Source organism: Cyprinodon tularosa, unplaced genomic scaffold (genome assembly GCF_016077235.1).
Source record: "Cyprinodon tularosa strain WSP-4 unplaced genomic scaffold, ASM1607723v1 ctg212, whole genome shotgun sequence".
NCBI classification, from domain to species: Eukaryota; Metazoa; Chordata; class Actinopteri; order Cyprinodontiformes; family Cyprinodontidae; genus Cyprinodon; species Cyprinodon tularosa.
The window spans coordinates 1,309,841-1,333,702 of NW_024038786.1; the positions used below are offsets into that span (position 1 = coordinate 1,309,841).

General features: G+C 36.6%; 2 protein-coding genes and 1 non-coding gene across 5 annotated transcripts; 2 read left to right on the forward strand and 1 right to left on the reverse strand.

Annotated features, from left to right (window-relative positions):
* Positions 1-151: 151 nt before the first annotated feature.
* ankzf1 (ankyrin repeat and zinc finger peptidyl tRNA hydrolase 1) lies at positions 152-9,413 on the reverse strand. 3 transcript variants are annotated; one of them, XM_038285629.1, is made up of 16 exons: positions 9,304-9,413; positions 8,854-8,984; positions 6,568-6,668; positions 6,359-6,461; positions 4,249-4,454; positions 4,051-4,163; positions 3,798-3,951; positions 2,755-2,977; positions 2,585-2,683; positions 2,316-2,498; positions 2,106-2,240; positions 1,753-2,023; positions 1,012-1,123; positions 766-933; positions 621-691; positions 152-529 (listed from the first exon to the last, which is right to left on the reverse strand). In XM_038285629.1, exons 2-16 carry the CDS (start codon positions 8,969-8,971, stop codon positions 403-405), a joined length of 2,184 nt encoding a protein of 727 aa, XP_038141557.1. In that variant the 5' UTR covers positions 8,972-8,984; positions 9,304-9,413; the 3' UTR covers positions 152-402. The 3 variants fall into 3 exon arrangements, with proteins under 3 accessions (XP_038141557.1, XP_038141558.1, XP_038141559.1); XM_038285630.1 differs by lacking the exons at positions 6,568-6,668; positions 8,854-8,984; positions 9,304-9,413 and having other exon boundaries at positions 4,249-4,311; positions 4,389-4,454; positions 6,359-6,424; XM_038285631.1 differs by lacking the exons at positions 6,359-6,461; positions 6,568-6,668; positions 8,854-8,984; positions 9,304-9,413 and adding an exon at positions 6,336-6,354 and having other exon boundaries at positions 4,249-4,311; positions 4,389-4,454.
* A 9,424-nt stretch (positions 9,414-18,837) lies between these two features.
* Positions 18,838-18,910, forward strand: trnak-uuu. Its single transcript has one exon. It is a non-coding gene; the product is annotated as a tRNA-Lys (tRNA).
* A 1,933-nt stretch (positions 18,911-20,843) lies between these two features.
* LOC119783870 (high choriolytic enzyme 1) lies at positions 20,844-23,660 on the forward strand. Its single transcript, XM_038285574.1, has 9 exons — positions 20,844-20,961; positions 21,048-21,090; positions 21,177-21,239; positions 21,331-21,486; positions 21,584-21,701; positions 21,822-22,000; positions 22,088-22,169; positions 23,148-23,272; positions 23,362-23,660. The coding sequence occupies exons 1-9, from the start codon at positions 20,902-20,904 to the stop codon at positions 23,376-23,378; spliced, it is 843 nt and encodes a 280-aa protein (XP_038141502.1). The 5' UTR covers positions 20,844-20,901; the 3' UTR covers positions 23,379-23,660.
* The last annotated feature ends 202 nt before the right edge of the window (positions 23,661-23,862 follow it).

Sequence of the window (23,862 nt, forward strand, 5' to 3'; positions counted from 1 at the left end):
AACCTGTTAATTTCATTAACCGACCAGATCGATATTCCAGAAAATTAACAAACTTGCATTTTTCCCTGTTTATTTTTTTAGCAATGTATGCTGATAAAACAGGAAATATTCTTTGCTTCAATTTTGCAAATTCTTTATTGGCTCTATTGTCTTTTTTTTTCTTTTACTTTGAACTTGTAATCAAAGCAGGCGATCTTCAGCTTTTATAATCATCTGTATTCCAGTTTCCCACCATTATTTGTAACTTTACATTGTGTAAATATATAATATACAGTTGTAAACATGGATTAGTGTTAAACAATTTACAATTTTTAATTAAAAAGATGAACATTTATATTCAACAAGCCAAAGAGTCTTGTGCTTTTAGGTTTCAACCTTCTAGATTCATCTTTCCAATGTTTGCTAGGACTTGCTTGGAGGAGCATTTGCTTTTCGATGTGCTTGAACGCATCGTGGAGTGCAGAATGAATAATCCAGGTAGGTAAATGGGATCTTTCCGAGCAGAGATTCTCCACAAGACCAGCACCTCCTGTTGAAGAGAACAATTACACAGATAAAAAAGCACACTCCATTCTGATATTAAGCCTGTTTATCATCATAGATGACCTTGTGGAACTTACTGGACATTAGACAGGCTGACTCCTGATGCAGCTGCTTGTTCTGCCAGCCTTTTCTCTGCTGCTAGAGCTCTCTGTCATCAAACAGGAAAGACTTAAACATGTTCTTTCTTGGTTTTCTAGACATCACGCCAAAATGTTTTCCCACCTTTTCCCGATCTGTCAGAGATGCAAATCTTTTCTTCTCTTCTGCCTCCAACTCCTGTTTTCGCTTTTCCTCCTTCTGCTCTTTCTCCCGCTGTTTTCTCTGAGCTCTCTGGGCTTTTTTCTTCTCCATCTTTTTGGATTCAGTCTCTGCTGTTAGTGGCCCAGGGATCTGGAGTTGCACAGCAGGGAAACTAAGCTTCTCTGCCTCAGTGTGATTCAAGTCAAAGAAATTGCTCCGCGTTCTTACCTGTGCTTTGCTGTAGTCGTGCCTATCAGGGTTCTCGCCCATGTATTTACGAAAGACGTTCCTTGTGTCTTTGTCAGGGGCGACAATATACGGCGTCCGGGATTTGTTATCTCTGTAAAGGAATATTGTTAAGTCCTTTAGCAGGTGACAACCAAAAACTTTTATATATTATATAGATGTTCCTGAAAATATTAGTATGTAAGAGTCAGCATGGAAAAATGTTTGTCCTTTAAATTATATTCCACTTCCTACAAGACAAAAGGGCTTTTTATAATGAATCTTATTTAAAAGATGATTAGTTTTAGTTCTACAACTAAATATTTTTTTGTTCAACTCACTTATTTTGTTTCAATAATTAAAAAAAAAGCCATTTCTCTTATTTTGGCTTCTAAATTCTTTATTTTAATGGTTTAAACCTGAATTTGGGTTGATATGGATTTAGCCTAGATGTTAAAAAAGCTATAAATTTCATATTTTTGCAATTTGGGGAATTAAAAAGTAATGCTAACTTCAAAATATGAGTTGAGGGAGCTAAAAATAAACTAGTCAAAGTTTTTTCAAGTACTATACATTGACCTAAATTTGTCTCGAAGAAAAAAAAATTTAAATATCTTTACTCACAATTTTAGCAATGTGTTGCTTAATTTATAGTTGAATCTCATGGTTTTGTAACAACAAAAAGTAAAGAGGCAGCTATAAAAACATCAGTAAAGCCCTGCATGTATCTACAGATGCTGATACCTGCATGCAGGATCTGCTCCTGCATCAAGCAGCAGCCTGACCACAGCCTTCTGTGCAGCTGCTGCTGCGACGTGCAGTAAAGTGAATCCTGATGAGTCGATCGGTTTATTTAGGAGGCTTAAAGGGGACGTGAGAAAATTCTCCATCCTTTCAGGATGGTTCACCATTTCCTGAGGTAGCTGAAGTAGACTGCAAACAGTCCCAACATCTCCAACTTTGCATGCGGTAAACAGAGCATCCCTGAGGCCATAATCCACCGACTCATCAACATCTAGAGAGAGAAAAAAACTTAACAGATTAAATTAATTTATATTATTATGCTACAACAGCCAAATACATACATCTATACTCACCATCTTTATTCTCCAGTTTCTTCTTACTTGTTGTTACAGGACATTCTTGCTCAGGAACCTCCTCCTCTCCTGCAGGTGTAGTCCCATGCTCCCCCTCTTCTTCCTCACCTGCTCCTGCATCCATCCTTCCTGTTTCTGCCAGATACAGGATTTATAAAAAAAAAAAACTCGCATTTAAAGCCTTCTAGTGTCTAATTAAAGTATACCAACCTTGATCATGAAGTTTGATTTGCTCCTTCTTTTTCCTCCTCCTCTTCCTGTGCCTGGAGGGATAAATTTCAGACTCTCTCAGGTCCAGAGTTCCTATTGTGACCTCAACCATCTCCAGTTGGGTCTCCTCTCCCTCTTCTTCTGAGCTTTCATCGTTTTCCTCCCCTGGTGCCGGAAGTTTATCTGCATTTATGTTTAACCAATTAAATATTGTTGCTCAATATACCTAGATGATTCGCTTATTGGGGCGTTCATGTCATAAAACGCACCTTTCTCCTCAGCTGCAGTTTTCTGTGCTGCAGCTTTGGTCGTGTTTTTCCATCCCTTCTTGGAGGGACTAAAAACAGCAGACATGTCTGCGTCCTTCCCTGCACAGTCACAGTATGGATCATTATTAACCTCAGCCTTGCCAGACAACATGCAGTCACTCTAAACGTACCATAAACCTGAACAGTAGAGAGGACGCCATGCACTCTCTGCACTTCCCGAAACGTCGCCCTGCGCGTGGCGAAGGGAAGCGAACGGATCCGGGGGTCTTTTTTTTGCAGTGGACCCCCACGGCCTTCGAAGAAGATGGTCTTGTTGTAGCTGGGTGCTCGAATGAAAACGGCAGAGGCTCGGTTCAGGTGCTCGGCCCAAGTTAGCAACAGATCCTGGATGTCCTGCAGGGAAAGAGGAAAGCTGAATCTCATTAACATGGAACATCATCAAAAAGTCACTTTATTTTACAGAAGGAAACATTTAAAGTGTTAATTTGCATCTAATGAAAAGAGCATACATATGACATAAGATAAAGAACAAATAATAAAACGCATCAATGCATAATGAAGGCTGCAGTCAAAGTGACTAGGGGAAAGCCACAGGTCTAATTCGTCCATTCCTGGTCGCTTTGATGCAGTAAGTCATTCAAAAGGAAGCAGAAAGGTTTCTGAAATGACAAACTCTGACGTTATCAGGTCTTTAAGTTATCTGATCCACTGACATTTTAGTTTTCAGTTAATCTAGTTGTAATAAAACTAAGTAAAACTTAAAGCTAATTAGTGGGTTGTGAAATCCATGTTGAAGATCTGTTCTTTACAGCATAGGAAGATCATTTTTCCTTTGGCTGACATAATCCTCTCTTCAGAATATATCTTGTGCAATATTCCTTCCAATGCATGCGCATTCTCAGCACACAATAAAACATGCAGAGTATAAAAGTGTTTCACTCATCATCCAGCTTGAGTTAAAAACTCTAAACAGCATAATGTTTTATTTGCTGGGTTGTGTTTGTAAAGTGTTTTTTATTCCCAACAAAACAAACTAAGGCTGAACAGAAACAGATCAAATATATAAAATTAAAAGAATTTGAGGGAGTGGGAATTGGATTCAAACTATGATAAAGAAAAAAGTTAAATTAATTTGTATTATTTGAATGCATGTTTGAAGATATCAGTTTTCTAAAGATAAATGACGGAGCAGGTGGATCCACCGTGAACCTGCCTTAACGAGCGCGGCCTCGTTGTATCGCCTCAAAGCAGCTCCGGCAGATTTGGCCATGTGGCTCCGGTTCTGGGAATCCCGCAGCCCTTGGGCAGTGCCTCTCTTTGCTCGCACCGTGTATCGATGGAAGGTCTTGTGTTGGAGAACTTGCCTCCTAAAACAGGCATCATGAAGATTTGATAAAAATGAATCTCTTAGCCTTTTCTGACAACGATGACACCGATCTGAACAATGAACAAACGGTCAGATTTACCCTTCGAAGACGGCTCCAGCAAAGTGTCCTCCACCCGTCATAAGAATGACCCAGACGGTTTTCAGATTTATAGCCTTCAGAGAGGAAACCGCATCCTGTTCATCAGAATCTGACTGAAATATGAGACCAGAAGTAATGCGTCAACAATAAGTAGCATTACAAGTTATTTGAACATGAGCTGAACCTGTTGAGCCTCACCATTCCCATTAGCACGCAGCGATAGACCGACAGATATTCTCCTGCATCGTTCTGAAACAGCACCTTACAGGAGAGCCGACCATTCATTAAAATAGACTCGGCTGAACACTCGTCCTCCGTTCCAATGATGTTACCCCCACCTCCTGTGCTGTCGCCTTCATCTTCATCTGAGTCTGACTCCGAGCCGGAGATGCTTGACAGGTCTCCTACAAAATAAAATGCATATTTCCTTGTTTTCCCTCAGTTAATGTCTAAACTATGGCATGCCAGCTGTATAAATATTAGAGATCCTTGATGTCAGCCATCATTTTCAGGAAAGCACTGCAACAGCTAGGTAGCTGCTCTCACAAAACTCAATATTTTGCTCCACTAGTTTAAAACACACTCCTAGTGGAGAGTTTTTAAAGATCTAGTGGTACTAGTGGCCTTTATTCATAGACCAGAATGGAAGTAGGCAGAAACAGAGAGGGGGAAGACGAGCGACAGAAGTCCTGAGGTGAGACAAATTTCGCCTGAATTCACCTCGCCTTCACTATGCTCCATACATACAACTTTTGCCAACTGACAGGGGCAGTTGTAGCACAAGAGCTAAAACTAAATTGCCTTTTAACAATCTGGTCAGCGGATAGACCAAGAAAGTACATGACTATATCATACTCTATACCCACAGTCTGCAACTTGTTAAAAATATTCTACCTGCTTGTTAATAATCAGATCATTGCTTTTTAATGGGGGTAAAAAAAAAAAAAAAAAAAACTGCAGGCCTCATTAGTCTCCGGTAAGGTTCATGATTCAACAATAAGAGGCAGACTAAACAAAAATGCAACACTGACCAAAAGGAACAAAATAAAGGCTCAAAGACTCTTTCAGACTTTTCCTAAAATAATCGCTGGACTGACGAGGTCAAAGTGAAGGGTTTTCTTCCCAAAAAATTAAGTGTAAAAATAAAATAAATAAAAAGAAGTGCATCAATTTTCATATAGGGTTAGTGCATCCCTAACCCTAAAGCAAGCATGGTGATGGTAGTATCATGGTCTGGGGTTGATTAGCTAATTTCAAACCTGAAATTTATGGGAAAATTATTTCTCTGCTCTACTGAAAAAATATTAAGGAGAAAATGTAGCTTTCAGTTAGCAACTTCACGTTAAACACATCTGGGTTATGCAGCAGGACACCAAGCCTACTTCTGAATAACATTTCTACAGAGACCTTGTCAAAGTCTGGACTTCTTAATGGAGATGTTATACTGTCAAATGAAACGCGATGGTGATGCTGGTAAACCGTCCTCTGAGAGAAGTGACCTCAAATCCTCCATAGTTATAGAGAATTAAACATTCAGTGCAAATGACTGAAAATACATGGCTTAGACCAGGGAAGGCAAGAACAGTGATTATTAGGGGAACAATTAGAGTTTCATCCAAGTGTAGGTTTGTTTGGACTGACTTTATTTCTAAAATATAGTATATTCTGTGTGTATTAAAAGAAAACAACAAACCTGTGACGGACACACAGGTTCCCCGCTAGCACAGTTGACGACATGCATGTTGTTGTTTTTTGCCGTACTAATAAATTAATGCAACTCAAAAAAGGAGCCAGGATTTTGCCCTTGTTGACTAATACAGTCTCTTTTGGCCTACATGTTCACTTATAATGTCCAGAATATGATTACATATTTCAGACATATATCAGTTAACTCTTAAAAATGTCAGTTGGTTACAAAGTTGCACATTAAAGGCTGTAGTAGTATTACTTACACAAGCGCTGTAGATTGCCCTAAAATGTTAGTTGTTATATATTATTAGCCATTCGGTTAGAATCTCTGGTCAAACTACTTGCAAACATTTAAGGGCACTACAGGTAGAATATTGGCCAGCCATTTTAATGCTAACGAGCACGCTAGAATGAAATGGTGTTTGATATCAGATTAGTTTTTCCACTTGTGTATCAAAAAGCCTTTAAGTGGACACTTAAAATTTTTTATTGAATTAGAAGAGTGGTTTAAATATTTTTAGGAGAGTTTCATTGAGAACTAGTGGGTGAAAACAACTTGACATCAGGGATATGTAATATCTACACAAACAGCTTGCCTATAGCAGCGTCGTTTCCCTACCGGCTTTGGTCTTCGTCTCAAACTCCTCCACCGTGACCGGGGGTGAACCTGCAATCTTTTGTCTCAAATTAAACCGATGCCAGTCAAGCTTGTAATGCTCCCTCTGCAAAACAAACGCAACCAATTAAACAAAATAAAAATAAAAAACTAATGTTTGGCAACTATAAACCAATCTGAGTCAGAGTCAATCTTTAAACTGATTTGCTTACCTGTTCCTCTCTGTTGACAAAGGAACATTTGCAGGCTGAGCAAACCATTCTGTCAGAAACCTCTCTCTTCCTGTCATCATCTGGACCTTGAACCTCCGCACCTAAACAACATGAAGCACAACTCAAATTAACACGACCAGGCAAAAGATCAAGTGTATCAATAAAGTGGAATATCATGGAAACTTTATTTCGGAAAGGATACCGATATACTGAAATGCAGAGTCATTGCATATTTCGTTATATATTTCAAGTGTTAATTTCTGTTAAGATTTAAAATCCGTTTGCAGTAATGAAAACTCTATATTCTCTTTCTCAGATCGTTTGGATAAAACATTTTAATACAAAAATGTTGGCCTACTGATATAAAGGTCCATCTACTGTGGAGTATATAGACTCAATATCTGGTTTGGAATCCTTTTGTATGAATTACTGTATCAATGTGATGCTTCTGGATCAGAGTAAAGTTCTATAATTTCTCTTTTTTAAAACCACAACATATATTTTCTATGGGGTTCAGGTCAGACGAGTTTGCTGGTCACTCAAGTTTAGTCGCATCACGGTCATTGGGGTTATGGTACCTATGGTGTCATAGTACTTGACTAAATAGTACTTGACTAAAGCCAAGTCATGTAGGAATATATCAGGGCTGCAACTAACCATTATTTTGCAAATCAATCTTATAATAATCTGATAGCAAAAGGTTCCTTAAAGAAGAATTTTTAGGATATTAAACAAGGTGAAACCAAACCATTTCCACTTGAGGAGTTCTGGATAGAGCCTATTCACAGATGCACATTTTAAAAATATTTAAATTACAATATTGGTATAATTACTGGTTTAAGTGGGTCGCTTTGTCAGCTAAAGGCACATTTTAGAGTCTCTGTACTCCAGTTAACGAATAATCGATTACTACATGTGTTGACGATTATTTAAATAATTGATTAAACACAATTAATTGTTTCAGCCTAAGATTATATATCAGCATCTCCATAAAGCTTGGCTTGTCAAGAAGTAGAAGTGCCTTAAAATGTCCTGTTTGAAGTTGATTAGACAAAGTGGACAAAGGCTAGCAGATCTAAATGGCATTCAAATTATCACTTACTTCATCAAGCATCACTGTCTCTGCTTAACCTGAAGAATCTGGGAGCTTAATTCCCAAATGAAATGCTAAAATGTAGTATACCGGGAAAAGATGCCATAGGAAAAATTCAGCTACAGTTTAAGCATTATTTCCCCCATAAAGCTTTGTATGAAGCTTAGTACGGCTCTATGAATCTTCCCTCAAACTCTGGAATTGGATTTCTTTCACATTACTCTCAAAATTCAAAAAAAAAAAAAATTGAAAGAATTCACTTGACTTAGTTTCCAAGTTTGAAGAAGTTTCGCTTCCCATCCAGGAAGCTTTATCAATTCAAAATGGTTCAAAAAAAAGTTTCCTGGATGAGAAGCGAAACAACTTTAAACTTGGAAAAAATTAAGTCCAGGGGATTGTTTTTAATTTCATTTTTTTGAATGACTATGACCTGGATGACTGAGAGCCTTCACCAGCACATTACTCTCAAAATTTGTTTTTTTTTTTTGGCCTTTCCTAGACTATTGCATTATTATAGTATTTAGCATCGACCATTTGTGTCTAACCTTTTTTTCCAAGAGGTGTTAATAATTGTCTGCTGGACAGCCATCAGGTCAGCAGGTCCTTCTCAAAATATTAGCATCTTGTGATAAAGTTCATTATTTTCCATAATGTAATGATAAAACTTGAACATTCATATATCTTAGATTCATTGCACACTAACTGAAATATTTCAGGTCTTTTATTGTCTTAATATGGATGATTTTTGGCATACAGCTCATGAAAAATTCAAAAATTCTTATCAAAAAATTAGTGTTCTTATTAGAGAATCATCCGAATTAAGACAATAAAAGACCTGAAATATTTCAGTTAGTGTGCAATGAATCTAAAATATAGGAATGTTTAAGTTTATCATTACATTGTTGAAAATAATGAACTTTTTCATATGCTAATACTTTGAGAACAACCTGTATGTGATGGCAGAACATTTACCTTTAGTTCTTATAGTTCCTATGTAATATTCTAATCCTCTGGGAAACAGATTTTCAAGCTTGAATTAACTGTTACTCATAATAATCACAGTCAGCAGAAACAAATGCTTAAAATTAAACGCCCTCTGTTAAAAATTGGTCAGTATTTAAAATACAATTATTCCTTTTTTGGGTTTCATTATAGAAAATATTGTTCTCATATTTTAAGCTGTTTGGTTTCACCTGTGAGGTCTGTGGATGGTTCAGTCTCCTTCAGGACAGGATTGACCTCCTTCAGCTTCAAAACTTCTTCATTGAAGCTCAAATCAAAGATGGAGCGAAGGTTGGCAGCAGCTGTCATCGTGGATAATTACCTGCTCAGAGCAAAGAAAAGAATACTTTAAACTCTATCTAAAATACAACAGGCTACACATAAACAGAAGTAGCTTCATATGTCAATGTTCTCGGATTACGGAGATATAAAAAGTACTCAAAGTGAAAAATCAAACCATTTTCAGTGGTCTTTAAAGCTGTAGTCAGTGGCTATTTAACACGGTGTGTGACGCTAACGACACGTGTAGAAAAGATACATCGTGTTTATTCTTTAAAAAACGGCTTTATCTTTGGTGAAACTGTTACGCCATAGCTTCAAATCTAGTTTAATAAATTGCCTAAAAATAAATAGTAACTCACCATATAAAGAAAGCTCGGCAAGCTTGTCAGCAAATTGTATGCTTCCTCCAACCTACTACGGCAACTCACTAGGGTCAATAATGCTGCGGCAGCTGTGTAGGTCTCAGGAAAAGCAAAGGTTGCTGACAATCAGAAATAACTGTACAACGGCATAATAAATTAAAGAAAATGAAAGGAAACAATCTAAACAGAAAACTTTCTTCTTCTGTGTGTATATCTATCTATCTATCTATCTATCTATCTATCTATCTATCTATCTATATATATATATGTATATACATGTGTATGTGTATGTATATATATATATATATATATATATACATATGTATATATATATGTAAATGTGTATATATATGTACACTACCATTCAAAAGTTTGGGGTCATCCGAAGAATTTTGTTTTCCTGAAAAGGCACACTTATTCACCACCACTACGTTGTGAAATGAATAGAAAATAGAGTTAAACAGCCGCTTAAACATTTCTCATTTTGTTCTGCAGATTCCTATCTTTTTTTTTTTTTCGAGTTCTGGAATTAATTTCTGAGAAATGGAATGAATATGAAAAGTGAACGAACTGAATTAGTTGTTTGTTCCAATGTTCGATTTTGGGGCAATTGTTCAAAATTTTTGAAATATAAATATTTCAGTTAATTCAATCTAAGTGGGGGTCTGTGTCTCATTTTGGTTGGAATAATCTTTCACTTAAGCCGGGCATACGCTGTACGATTTTTTCAATCGTAGCACAGCTACAGCTCACACTGTACAACAAAACCACAGGGTTTAAAAGTTCACAGCTCAAGATTCCTCCTCTCACACTGTGTGGCCCGACGCTCTGATGTGATCTATACATGTCTAAAAACCATGTCGGACTCGGCTCCGCAGTGAGATGGCGCTACTCATACTATTGAACAATCCGGAAGCCAAACGAGTAGAAGAGGAAAAAGACGGAAGTGTCAATTACTTCTGTTAAATATGAAGATAGAAGGAAACACGCTGACTTAGCAATTTGTGCAATTTTGTGTGTTGAAAGCCCTGAAAAGAAAAGGCGACAACGTATTTGGACAAAGACATGGCTGAGCAATGTGGCTACTACTGTCTGTCAATTTTACAGAAAAACAAAATTTCAGTTGCACCCCTGCCATGCTTCCATGTTTTTCGTCTGAGAGGAAGAATCCTTGTTTGCGCACTGAGCGATTTCCCCACAACCACCTTATGATGGCCGACTGAATTTCAAACATGTTAGATTTTCTCTCGACCTTATGATTCCTCATCGGAAGGTGGGGGTGAGAGATTAATCGCCCCTCGTTGCCCCCTCTACACTACAAGATGCACGTTCAGGCTGAAAGTCAGCTCGATCGAAAAATCTTCGCACGACTAGAGAATCGGTGCAAAAAATCATAGAGTATATGCCTGGCTTTAGTGATTTACCCCTGCCAATCACCTTACGAATCTAATTGAGCCCCAGTGAGTAGGTTTAAGATGTTTATTTTGGAGTACTCTGCTTAAAAGGGTGATACTAGTGAGCAATGGCTTGCACAAGAGAGAGATGGACCTGATGACTGCAGTGCACCTTTTTGTAGTCACTGCATAGTTAAATTGCATCACTAAAAGGGCGCTTTACTGATTTAAAAAAAAGCCCAGGCTATTACAGGTGAGACCCAACCTACCATTCTGAGACCCACCGCGTGAGTAAAAGAATAATCTTTGATGATGAAACAGGTGACAATGAAGTTGTTCTCAGTGGGAGTAAAAAGTTCCAAGTTGAGACATTTGTCATTATTGAAAGCTTGCTGTCAGAACAGGAGAAACACCTGGATACATACGGACATTAAGGGTCGTTCTGGTCTCCTATTCGACATAGACTGTTAAAACACTGATCTCTCCAAACGGGCCAGTTTTTTCCTCATCTTCATAGCCAACTGAATTGGAAAATACTGTATCGGATGTGCTGATCCAATTTAGGTCTTTTGTGAGTAGTGTGAAAGATAACACACCTGTTAATCTATTGCAGATTTTGCTGAAAAATGGACAACAGTCTACCGTTCCTGACATTTTTGTTGCTCTTCAACTTTTTCTTGCACTACCTGCATCCGATTGTGAAGGAGAGAGGAACTTTTCACAGCTAAAACGAATTAAAACGCATTGTCCTTGATGGCAACTGAGTCTGAACTGGTGAGAGGTCTGGACTTTACTTTACAAAGACCAGAAAGAAGAACTCTAAAGGTAAGGAGCCATTGTGCTTTCTGTTATAAGTTTATTTTACTAATTTGATATGCTGTATGTATAGCATGTGTCTTGCAAGGGATTGTGGTGTGACACAGAGGGTTGTGGTGCTGTAATTGTTTTCTGCTGAATGGGATGTGGTCTGGTTCACATGTTGACTCTTTTTATGTGAACTGTTTTCAGCTGTGTTGCGTGATGGCATTGCTATATTTTGACTCCCATTTGAGAAGAAGTAGCAGCGTGCTTTCTGCTTGGGTAAATTTCAGTGAACACTTTATTTTTATAATCTTTAGTCTTGCTCGCTTAGTCTTGATGATTTATTTTATTGTATTATTTTGATTTGAGTGAGATGGGAGATTGGTTTCTCATACTGGAAAGGGTATTCTTGAGTTTTTGACCAACAGACAGTGACACACACACACAACAAATATATATAAATAATGTTAGGTGCAGGAATGGGGGGCCTGTGAGCCACAACGCCCAGGGACCTCTGGGGCTGCTAATCTGGCCCTGACAGTGAGGGCTAATTTTACAAACTTTACTTTTAAAAAGTTACTATTTGCAGAAACATTTCTTCTGTAGGGAGTTATTTTGTAATCATCTCATTTTAAACATATTTTAGTAAATAGGATGTGAGGATTCAAGAGGTATTTAGTACTTGAATAGCCTTTTTACCAAATACTATTTTACTCTTTACTTGAGTTGAATATATACTAGTGTAGTATATAGATTTAGACTTAAGACTCAGACAAATTTTGTCATTTTGTATAGAGTGTATACAAAACGAAATTTTGATGCATACAGCTTTTCATGAAGCTGACACCCCACTGACATAAAAACAACTCAGCAAATTGACAGAATGGTTATTGCTTCTTTAGTACAGGTTTGTGCATTTAAAATTGTCATTTGTAAAAATGACAAATAAACGAAAACACACATGCGGTCTTAACACAACATTAAGGGTTGTGAATATTTTTTGTCGCAGTCTATAATGCTTCTCTTAAACCAGTAAAACAGATTTTTCAGCTGTTAAAAATAAGTCATTAATGAAAAGGTGTCTTTTCCTTCTTTTTTTTTTCTTAGACTTTCTCCTAAATCTTTGGAGAGCTAGACCACATGCAAACAACTCATTGCATGTTGCAAGACATGCAAATGAAGGTGGAATCAAACCACAGTAGCTTTGGTGGAAAAAAATGATTTTATTGGTTTAAAACAAACAAAAAAGTAATAATAATGATAATACATGTAGACTCAAAACACCAATTATTACAGAATAACTTGCCCTGGAAACATCAAATTACTTTTTTCTTGGTTTTCTTTTTGCTTTACTGGCTGGGACAATAATTGAAGCTTGTGCTGCAAACAAAAGAAGACAGTCTTTATATTTATATATTGGCAGGATACAAACAAGCTGAAAATGCTCCATACCTGCACCACCACAAGCCTTTGGCTTTGCCAAACGCTCTTTCACCCGCTGGATTTCAGCAGCAAGACTTTGGGCCGTACTAGAGGCACTTTTCATCTGCTCCTCCAAAATGCTCATTTGATTTCTTGAAAGAGGTCAAATTATAGTGTCACGTAGTTTACATGAGGTTTTTTCTTTCAGCAAACAGCCCTTCCAGTTACCTGTGCGAGTCAGCCTCTTCATCCAGCCGTTCTGAGAGATGTTTTTCCTCTTGCAGAAGATTGCCTAGTTCATGTAAGGCGTCAAGGATTTCTCCATTTTCCATCATGAGCGCCAATTTTATCTCATTTTCTCTCTTACTGTAAATGAGACCAGATTTTAAAACCAACTGGAGATCTGTGTAATCCCTAATTCAATCAAATCTGAGATGTAAAATAACTGAAACCTTATAATTTGTGAGCAGCATGTTTGTTTTACTTTATTTTCATGCTTAGGAAACTGATGGCAATAACAGAGTCATGCTAGTTGTTTTAGCCCAGATGTTCTTAGTTTTAAATAAACTAACTTTGTTTTTAAGGATTGTAACAAAATAATTTCCTATACCAAAATATATATATTTTTTTTTTGTAAAATGCATACACTACTAGCATTACCGTTGCCTCATAACAACAAAATCTATAAGGTTCTGTTTTAAACTTGTGCCAAATGCACACATTGAAATATGGAGGTTAAAAGATTAAAATTTAAGATATTTGTTTCCTAAAAAAACAAAAAAACATTTATAGAATAAATACTAATTTCTACCAATAAACATTCTGTTATCTTGAGTTTTAACCTATATTGTGTTTAATTCAGTTTTCATCATTGTGTTGTGCTACAGGCATATTTTAACAGTTTCTTTCTGATGATGTTAAGCATTTAAAGTTATTGGTTTCAAAAACTTTGGTAAAAGTTTTATTGTGCTTTCAGGTAAGTCTTCTTTAACTTTCCCTCCAAATATAGGTTGTGGAAAACTAGAAAACCGACTGATTTATAAAATAACTGCAAGCAAATAAAATTTAGGGGTTATGTACCGTTTGAAAGATGATGGTAGATAAATTTAGGTGCCTTGCAATTTAGCCAATGGAAAATATTTAATCATATTTTTTGTGTCTAATAAGCCAATTGAACTTATAGAGTAATTTGAGTACTTCAGACACCCTTATGTTGAAATTCATCCAAATGATGTTGATCTACAACACTATGTTAAAAAAATATCTAAAATGAAAAATATTTACAGTGAAGAACTGCAGTCATTGGTTGGCAGTTCAGTGCTCAAATAAATCCTACAAAATTTCTACATGCAAACATTAGATGGTAATTCATAATTTTTATTATTATTATTATTATTATGAAAATGGTTGACACGTATGGAGGACCAACTCTGCCATATTTAAAAATAAATACAGAAATAAATAAATGCTCAATAAATATAAAAGCATACAATTAATTGCTAACAAAAATATTATAAACAAATAAATGTAAGTAGAAATTAAATTATACAGTGAGACATAAATGTATATAACTCTTTTAATTAGCTTTTTTATTTATTTGCTTTTGTAATATTTACCTTATTTATTTTTTTTGTCCTTTATATATATATTTTTTTATTTCTGCCTGCCATTTTTACATTTTTGCCTTCCCTTTTTACATTTCTGCCTTCCCTTTTTACATTTCTGCCTGCCCTTTTTACATTTCTGTATGCATTCTGTCTCATTATGCAAATGAGGAGGGGGGGTGTCCTAGAGGGTCAACTTCTCCTCACTGGTTGGCGGTCCATCTTCTTAACTCACAGAGCTATGCCGAGAGAGGGCCACTGCAGACGGGCTGCGGTTCGACCTGGCTGCCGTCAGCTTCAGAGCTGGTTGCCACGTTCCTCTCAAGTTCGGAACATTTTCTTTTAAATTACGCATTAAATCTGTGAATTGGCCATATGGCGATGCTTAAAAGTATAATGTTCTCGCCTCAAATGATCTTAAAACGTACTTTTATTGAACAACAGCAACAGACAAGAGAACATTTAACTTAGTACTCTGAGCTCTGTGTGTTAAGAAGATGGACCGCCAACCAGTGAGGAGAAGTTGACTCTCTAGGACACACCCCCTCCTTATTTGCATTATGAGACAGAAATGCATACAGAAATGTAAAAAGGGCAGGAAGAAATGTAAAAAGGGGAGACAGAAATAAACAGCGGCGAAGAAATAACTAAGGTAAAAAAATACAAAGGAAGAATAAAACAGACAAAAATATAACATGCACATAAATAAATACTTAAAAATATAAGTAATTAAACAATAAAGATGAAGATTATAAAGGACAAAAAAATAAATAAGGTAAATATTACAAAGGCAAATAAATTAAGAAGCTAATTAAAAGAGTTATATACATTTATGTCTCACTGTATAATTTAATTTCTACTTACATTTATTTGTTTATTGTATTTTTGTTGGCAATTAATTGTATGCTTATATATTTATTGAGCATTTATTTATTTCTGTATTTATTTTTTAAATATGGCAGAGTTGGTCCTCCATAGACACGACCAAGCACATTGTTTTTCAAAATATATGTTTTCTTTTATGCCCTCAGAAAATAAAAATACACCCCTGAGTTGTTAAAAGATTAATCACTACAAGTCAAATGTGAACTTTACAAAAGACGATTAGGGCCATTGAAAAAAAAAAAGTTAACTGATTTTTAAATTTTATATCAGTTTAATTTGGGAAAAAGGTCAGAATTCTAAGAAAAGAGGTCCGAATTCTGAGGGGGGAAAAACAATTCAGAATACTGACTTTTTTTGTTAGAATTCAGATTTTTTTTTTCTCAGAATGTTGACTTTAATCCCAGAATTCTGACTTTTTTTCTCAGAATTCTGACTTAATGTCAGAGATTAAAGTCAAAAGTCTGAGATTAAAGTCAGAATTATGACTTTTCTCTCTCACTTTTCTTAATTAAAAAACAATACAAATATTTTGCCACCACTAATATGGCGGATCGTCTGACGTTTCGATTCGGATCAATCGCGTGCAACGTTCAATGCATGTGGAGTGACGTCGATCGGGGAGATAGCACACTAAATAGCCACAACTATTTAGTCCTAGACATCTTAAAAGTGTGTGAAAAGTTAGTACCAGCGAGCGGTCTCCTCTTCGACACACAACCTCTCCCTCCGCATCTCCCCAAGTTTCTGTTTGGCTTCATTGACAGCACGCTGCAGCTCTTTAATCTCCACCTAGAAGAGAAAAGCGAATGCGTTTCTCATCCTCAAGAAACTTGACCCTCAGTTTTGCAGGTGAACCTACAGATGTTTCCTCCTGTTCAAAAACTGTGAGGTCAGACAACGCTGACATTTTTTCCGCAGCTGAGTAGAAGCAGAATACCCGGCAGGTCAGTCTTAGATGAAACAGCGCCACGTGACGTAGTGGTCATATACAGCACTACATCCGTAGAAAATGAATGGGAAACGATTTCAAAACAGTCTTCTTGAAGGGGGGGGGCGACTTCAGGGTTGCGGGTTCGATCCCAGCAGATGCAAAGTTATGTTTGAGTGAAAAATGTTCCCAAAGTAAAATTCAAGAAAGTAATTCCTGTTGTCTTAATAAAAATTGCAAATGTAATTTAGTGGAAATGGTCTCGTATTTTATATTACAACATGGCACATTGTATTTGCTAAAACAGCTAACCCATTAAAATGTTATTAATTAAAATATTAAAATACTTTCTTCTGTTTCAGTGATATATAAAAAAAAAAATTCCAATCATACTGTACAGTACCTATACACGGTACACTTTAATATTATTAATCATATACAGTGTTCATTTTTATTTTTCACAGAAAATTATCAGCTGAAAGTATGGATTTTTTTTTTAAGTATGTATATTTCCTAGAGCACTTTCATAGTGAATTGCATGATAGAAGGTAGAAGGCAATGCACCTTATTTTTTTTAAAGAACCAAATATTTATTTTCCAACAGTGAAAGAAAAAAAAAAACTCAATAAAAATAACCCAAACTAAATAAATAACTCTATGTGAAACAAATTAAAAGATTGTCAGCTCTGAAACAGCACTAACTATGTACAAGTAAAAAAAAAAAAAAAAGTCTAAATGCTATTAAAATGAACACACTTATATTTTCTTTTTTATTTGTTCCAACCATTGCTCTTTAGTTAGATTCTCACTAGACAGACAGTATATTTGCCCTCTATATTGGCTGTGTTTCAATAATTGCAATAAAATGCAGATGTTATGCAAAACTTTGCGGTTCAGTTTTCGGGGTGCTCTCTTAGGATGAGTGGAGGATGATCCTAGAGCTGGAGCAGGGGCCAGAGGAGGGCCCAGAACAGGACTGCAGCAAAAACATGTGGAAGAGTGACAGAGAATGTCCAAAAACTCTGTTCCTGTAGAGCCGTGGGGATAACATGACCCTGTGAGGCCACCTTGAGCAACTCTCTCCGTTAGTTAAGACCTTTTGGGAGGAGCAGGGAGAAGCTGCCGCTGTTGTGATGGATATTTAGCATCGGAAAATAACTGCTTTCTTTTTAATTTTGCCTGTCCCACAGTGTTAGCTGGTAGACTGTAAACATGCATCGGTGCTGAATGGGGTATGGCATAATGGGGACAAGCATCAAATCTGGTCGCAGTTTGCCAGAGCGAAAGAGGGTATTTGAAATCCATCTTTGATCCTGTACAGGGATGGTTTTCCTCATTTCACTTGGCAACCAGAAATTAGCTGCATCCCTGGCTGCTGCTGACTGTAACAGGGACATTCTGGGCTCCCCATGAAAACAACACAAGAGATTTGGCAATCTGCATAAATATATCTCAATAATTGGACCTATAAGTCTTTACTTTCATGAAGAAAAACTGTTGTATTACTATTTACAGATGAAACTGTCTCGCAGCTGTATGCTGGGGTCCCGTAGGATGAAGCAATGCTAGGGCTCCTCACAGCAGATGAAGAGGTCAGATGCATATACCCTGAGCCTTGCCATCCATTCCCCATGTCCCATACATTCATGGCTCTTAGGCTTGGTGCTCATCTGAAGACAACATTAAAAAAAGAGGAGAATCAAACATAATAAATTATTAATGCACTTTATAGAGTTAACAATTGCTATGAAATGAAAGCATTTAAAATTTCTACTGACATTTTGAATTAAAAAGTTACTGTATTGTAAACCTTAACCTTCCCAAATGTGTCAGTTTGCTAACAGAACATGACATCATAATACCATTAATTTACTTTATCTATGGTATATTATTTTTAGCTAATGTGTAATAAATAGGAAAAACGTGACATTATAATACCATTAATTTATTCAATCTATGGTATATTAGTTTTAGCTAATGTGAACAAAAGAGGAAATTAAGTTTGTTTGAATGGAAGGAAATAAGAAACAATATAAATATATACTTTTTGTTGTATTTTTAGGCCAGCAGAGAAAACGGATCCATGAAAACAAGTTGGTCACCGAGAGGAAAGTTTTATAATAAGATCGCCAACCTGTTTTTACTCTTATTATTTTTTTTAACAAGTTATGCTTCACCTTGATTGGCCGACTTCCATTGTGAGCTCATACATTGATTGGCTCGTAAATCGTGATGGCGATAGGCCGAGGTCCATTGTGAGCTCGGACGTTGATTGGTTCCGTATATCGTGGCGGTGATTGGCGGAGTTCCATTGTGAGCTCGGCCGTCGATAGGCTCGGTCCATTGTGAGCTGGTGCGACATTGGTCAACTTTCAACGGGTGAATGGAGAAGGGCGGAGCCCGTTAGACGAAAAAAACAGACAAGTAATCACGTGGTACACGTAGCCGATACGTCACTTTACTTTTTAAAACCAATTGCCGAAGTAGCTTATTCAGAGCCCGGATAGCTCAGCCGGTAGAGCATCAGACTTTTAATCTGAGGGTCCAGGGTTCAAGTCCCTGTTCGGGCGATCGTTTCTTTTCTTTTCCCATTTAGTAATGAATTTTCTTGCATCTCGTGTTTTAGGTAAGATAGGAGACTCCAGGTGTCCGACCAAGAGCACCACTTAATTTCATGGAGTTTGCAACATGAAATGCACCAATATATATATATTATACTGATGTATGGGCTCAGGCAGCATATTAGCTGATACCGGCCTGACACTTTAGTTGAAGAATTTAACCATATACCTTGTGGATAAAGGCATCATGCTTGACATAAGCATTATTAAAAAAGGTATAGAAAATAGATATACACGAATTGTATAAAATATAAATAGATTTTACTAAAATTAAGTTATACTGGGTCTCCTTACAATATAATTTCAATCATTTTTCAGTTGGATGGAAAAAAGTGATTGGTATGAGGAAGAAGGTCTGAGATTCCAGACTGTATTCAAAATAAAAACTTTTAAACATAAATTACTTTTTAAATTACATACTTTATTTTTGATCTTTCACATTGCAACATTTTTTCCCTCTTTATCAGCTTGCATTACATCAGCAGGTAAAGACCTAAAATTCACATTGTCATCCCCTGTTCATTAAATGCAATGCCGGTATGAAAGGATAGAATACAATAAAAATGAATACATATGTTTAAATTATTTTAAAGTAATTTTAGCAGTATTTTTATTTATTTATTTTTGTTATTTTGCGCCCTATTCTTTAGGTTATGAAAGTATCAACTATATCCATTAATATCTAGCAGAATGTATTGTTTATTTATACACAAAATGAAATGTATTTGAATTTATTAAAAACCCTTAAAAACTAAAATAGCATTAGAATCCCTGCAAAGTTTTTCTGAAGGGAAATTAAACTGTTGCTCCTCACTGTATTTGCATAAGCCAATATATAACATAATATAATATATCCAGTGCAAAATCTTGTTTTTAAAAAAATAAAATAAAATAGATTCCTGCAGTGTGTCAGTATCATTCTTGCTGATTTTATTTTAAATGCTCAGAAGTCAGTTAGAAAAACATAAGCGAACAAACAGCATAAATAAGACCAAGGAGCACAGTGGTAGGTCAGGGGTAGGGATATAGAGTGTAAGAGTATAAAACCAAAATCAAAAGCATTGAAAATCCAACAAAGCACAGTGCAGTCTATCATCTGATAATAGAAGGAGTATGCAAGAAATTAATATCTGTAAATATATGGTGCTCAGCTAAACAGACTGATCTGTTATTTAAAAAAGAAATGTTGGAAATTATGCTGTGAGCTGTTTTATTCCACAATTTATCTCTTGCTTGTGTCTATAACATACAACAATAATAGATATTAGAAATAAAATAATACATATAAAATATTATTAATAATGATAAAATAGGTTTTAATGGTTGTGACTGATTTAGTAAGGCACTAAATAAAAAAAAAGTGTTGTTTTTTTCCAACAAATTAGATAGGTTTTTCTAAAGTAGGGAATAACACGATCATATCTTCTTCTCAAAATATAAATATGAACCCAAACTCTAATAAGTAATCCTGTTTGTATGGAAGGACACATGTGATTAGAGAAAGGTACTGTTTCAGAGGCATAGATTGTGTGGTTAAGAATATGTTATGATGTGAAATCAGCTGCACAACACAGCATGTGGACCATGAGCAAGCTTAGCCTCAGTCAAAAAGAAAACAGTACTCCTGGTGAACGTACACACTAGCTAAATCCTAAAATTGCACCAATCCAGGGCCAAACATTAGACCGTTTAATTTAAATTGTAGTCGAGCTGTTATTAAACAGTGAAAGACCTTGCATTATGCTCTTCTTGAAGATGTTGTTTTTGGGGGCAAAAAAAAGTCAAACTAATTAGGGGATTAAACTCACTGACAAACAAATAACAGCAGCCCAGTAATTTACCTGGGATAATCACAGGTATTATCTCTGGACAGCGGCCTATAAAACTGGGCATAAGCACGGGTCAAATGGCAACACTGAAGACAGATCTGCCAGGAAAAGATGGAGCAGATTATCTTGCTGTGTGCGCTCTCAGCCTGTCTCTCAGCTGTGAATGCTCAGGTAAACATGCAGAGGAACCTGAGAGAGAATGGCATTCTGTGTAGAAATCTGCTTATGACTGATTGATGTTTGTTTTGTTCTTGCAGAAGTTTTTACTCAGTCCCAGATGGGTTCCTGTTGGCTTACAAGGTAACTTCTTTACTAAAAAAATAAAATCATAATTTTGTGAATGCTTTTGGAAGAACAGCTCAGCTAACATTAACTCTCCATGAAAGAGCCTGCAGGAAAAAAAGATGGAACTGCAATGGATAAAATCATAAAAACCAATGACCTTTATGGTGAGTTGATTAGAATTTTTACCAATTTTCATGCAATTGGCAATACAAACTGAGACTTGTATTGAACTGCCCTGAACTATCCCCGTATAAGCTTCCAGTGTCATAGAGGGCTCCAGCACCCTCAGAGAGGGAGACATTGCTGTATCCACTGGAAGGCGCTCCAAGATCTGCTTTGCCCGTAGCTGCCTCTGGTCCAAATCTGTGGATGGACACGTTTACATTGCCTATACGCTCTCAAATGAGTACTGTAGGTTAAGGGATTGGTAAACCTATTCAAACTGAATGCTTTTTAAATATTCGTATTCCCCTTTAGTAAGTTGTACATTCTCTGGATAATTATACAGCCGCCCTTGACACAAAGCTGATAAAGGAGGGAATGGACAATGTAGAGGACAGTACCTGCATCCGCTTTGTTCCTCGGACTCACCAGAGAGATTACATTGACATCCAGCCAAAGTCTGGGTAAGTCATGTCAGAAAAATAAATAAAGCCATTGCTTTAATAAATGTTTTTTTTTCGTTCCAAATATATGCCGTTATATGAAATGCTGATGCTTTTCTATTTTTGTGCCAATAAATGAAGGTGTTGGTCCTACCTTGGTTCTCGTGGTGGAAAACAGACCCTGTCTCTCCAGAATCCGAATTGTATGGAGATCGGAGTGATTTCCCATGAACTAATGCACGCTTTAGGCTTTGTGCATGAGCAGTCCCGCTTTGATCGGGACAATTATGTCACCATCATGTGGCCGAACATTTGGAGAGGTCCCCTTTAACACACATATTTAAAATGCTTTGCACCATGCAACAAATATAAAAGATGTACTTCAATTAGTTTGTTTCCTCCAACAGATCGGCTGCGAAACTTTGAGAAGTTTAAAACTGACAGTCTGGACCTGCCATATGACTACAGCTCAATCATGCACTTTGGGATGTAAGTATTATTTTCCAGGTTTATTATAAGGCACATTTCAATCATAGGAATATTGTCCTGTTTGTGTGTTTTACAGCCAAAGGAAATGCAACATTCTTTTTTATTTAAATCCGTAGGAAATTAGAACATACAATAAAAGCAATAAAAGGGATTTTTTTATATTAAAATGGTGCATTATGTTTTACAAAATGTTGATCATATTAATAGAAAGTCTGGTGCACAAGTAAAGCACATTTAAGAGTTTCTGGGAGATGCACAACACACAGACTTTTCCAGGGCATGCTCACCTTCCTTGTGTTCAGGCACTCCTCAAGTGGAGCCCCTGTAAGAAGTATATTACCTGCTGCACAATGGTCAAACAGCCTTCTTTTCAGATGAAGAGTCTGAAAGAATAGAGGCATAAAATTTAGGTTGGGTGAGGTCCATGGTTAGTTTCCACAGTCCAAAGTCAGTGCAGCTGTCTATTAGGAAATTTACTGCACTTCATGCTTCACTCTGGTGATGAGCTTTATGGAAAGATGTTCATTTTCCAGCAGGATTTGGACCCTATTCTCACAGCCAAAAGTACCATTAGCATGTTAAATAACTATGGTGCCACAGTGCTTGCAAGCTGGCCTTAGCTGAACCTCATAGAAGATCTATGGAATACTGTGAAGAGAAACATCAAACCAACAATTAGAGCTACCTGGGCTCCCTTAACACCTGGGCACCTCAACAGGCTGTTCACCTCTTGAAAACAAAGAAGGAGTTCATGCATAATAATCTTTTTAATTATTCAAATGAGTGACATTTTGGTGTTGATTAACTTTAAGCCATAATGATCAAAACAAACAGCAACAAATATTTGAAATATCTGTCTGATCAATGAATCTACATAGCATATACTGTACTTCACTTGATTAATTAAAATGCTCTAGAAAGTGCCTCCTTAATCATATTCTCATTTACTGAGACTTACCTGTATACTGATGTGTCCAGGTATGCCTATTCAATGGGCGGGCAACCAACCATCGTCCCAAAGAATGGAAGGAACGTTAAGCTCGGCCAAACATCGTCTCTCAGTCACATCGACAAGCTGAAAATCAACAGACTCTATGGATGCGGTTCGTACTAAAAAAAAAAAAAATGAATTACTATCTTATATTTTCGAGCTCCTCAATGAAATAGTGCTTCTTTTTCTTTCTTCCTGCAGCTATGACTGATGATTAGCACCTGAACCGAGTCGAGGTGGAGTCCTTTGAAAGCAGAAATGATGACTTGCTGCTGATGTCCCTGCAGAAAACTCTTACTAAAATCTCCCTATAAAGCTTCCTGTGTTTTTTGTGTATCCGAACTGTTTGTTTAAACGAGACGTGCGACTTTATGTTGGATGGGCCATGAGACAGAATTGGCGTAAACCTTTCCTGTTGTACAGAAAAAAAGATAAGTTGAAACTTTCTGCCTGTTTTTAAGTAGTACTTACTGCAATAAAGTTGTTAATGAATCAAGAAATTTTGATTGCATCTTAATTATTGTTATTCAATAAGTTACTTTATGTAAAATAACGTCTCCAGTTCACTTGGTTTATTAGATAACAGTCCAGTCCATACTAAAATAATGCCTCCTTGCCCTATTTTAGATAATTTTGGGTGGTATGATAACCATGACCTGCAGATTTCACATCTACACACCAGTCCTACATTGTTTGCCCTTC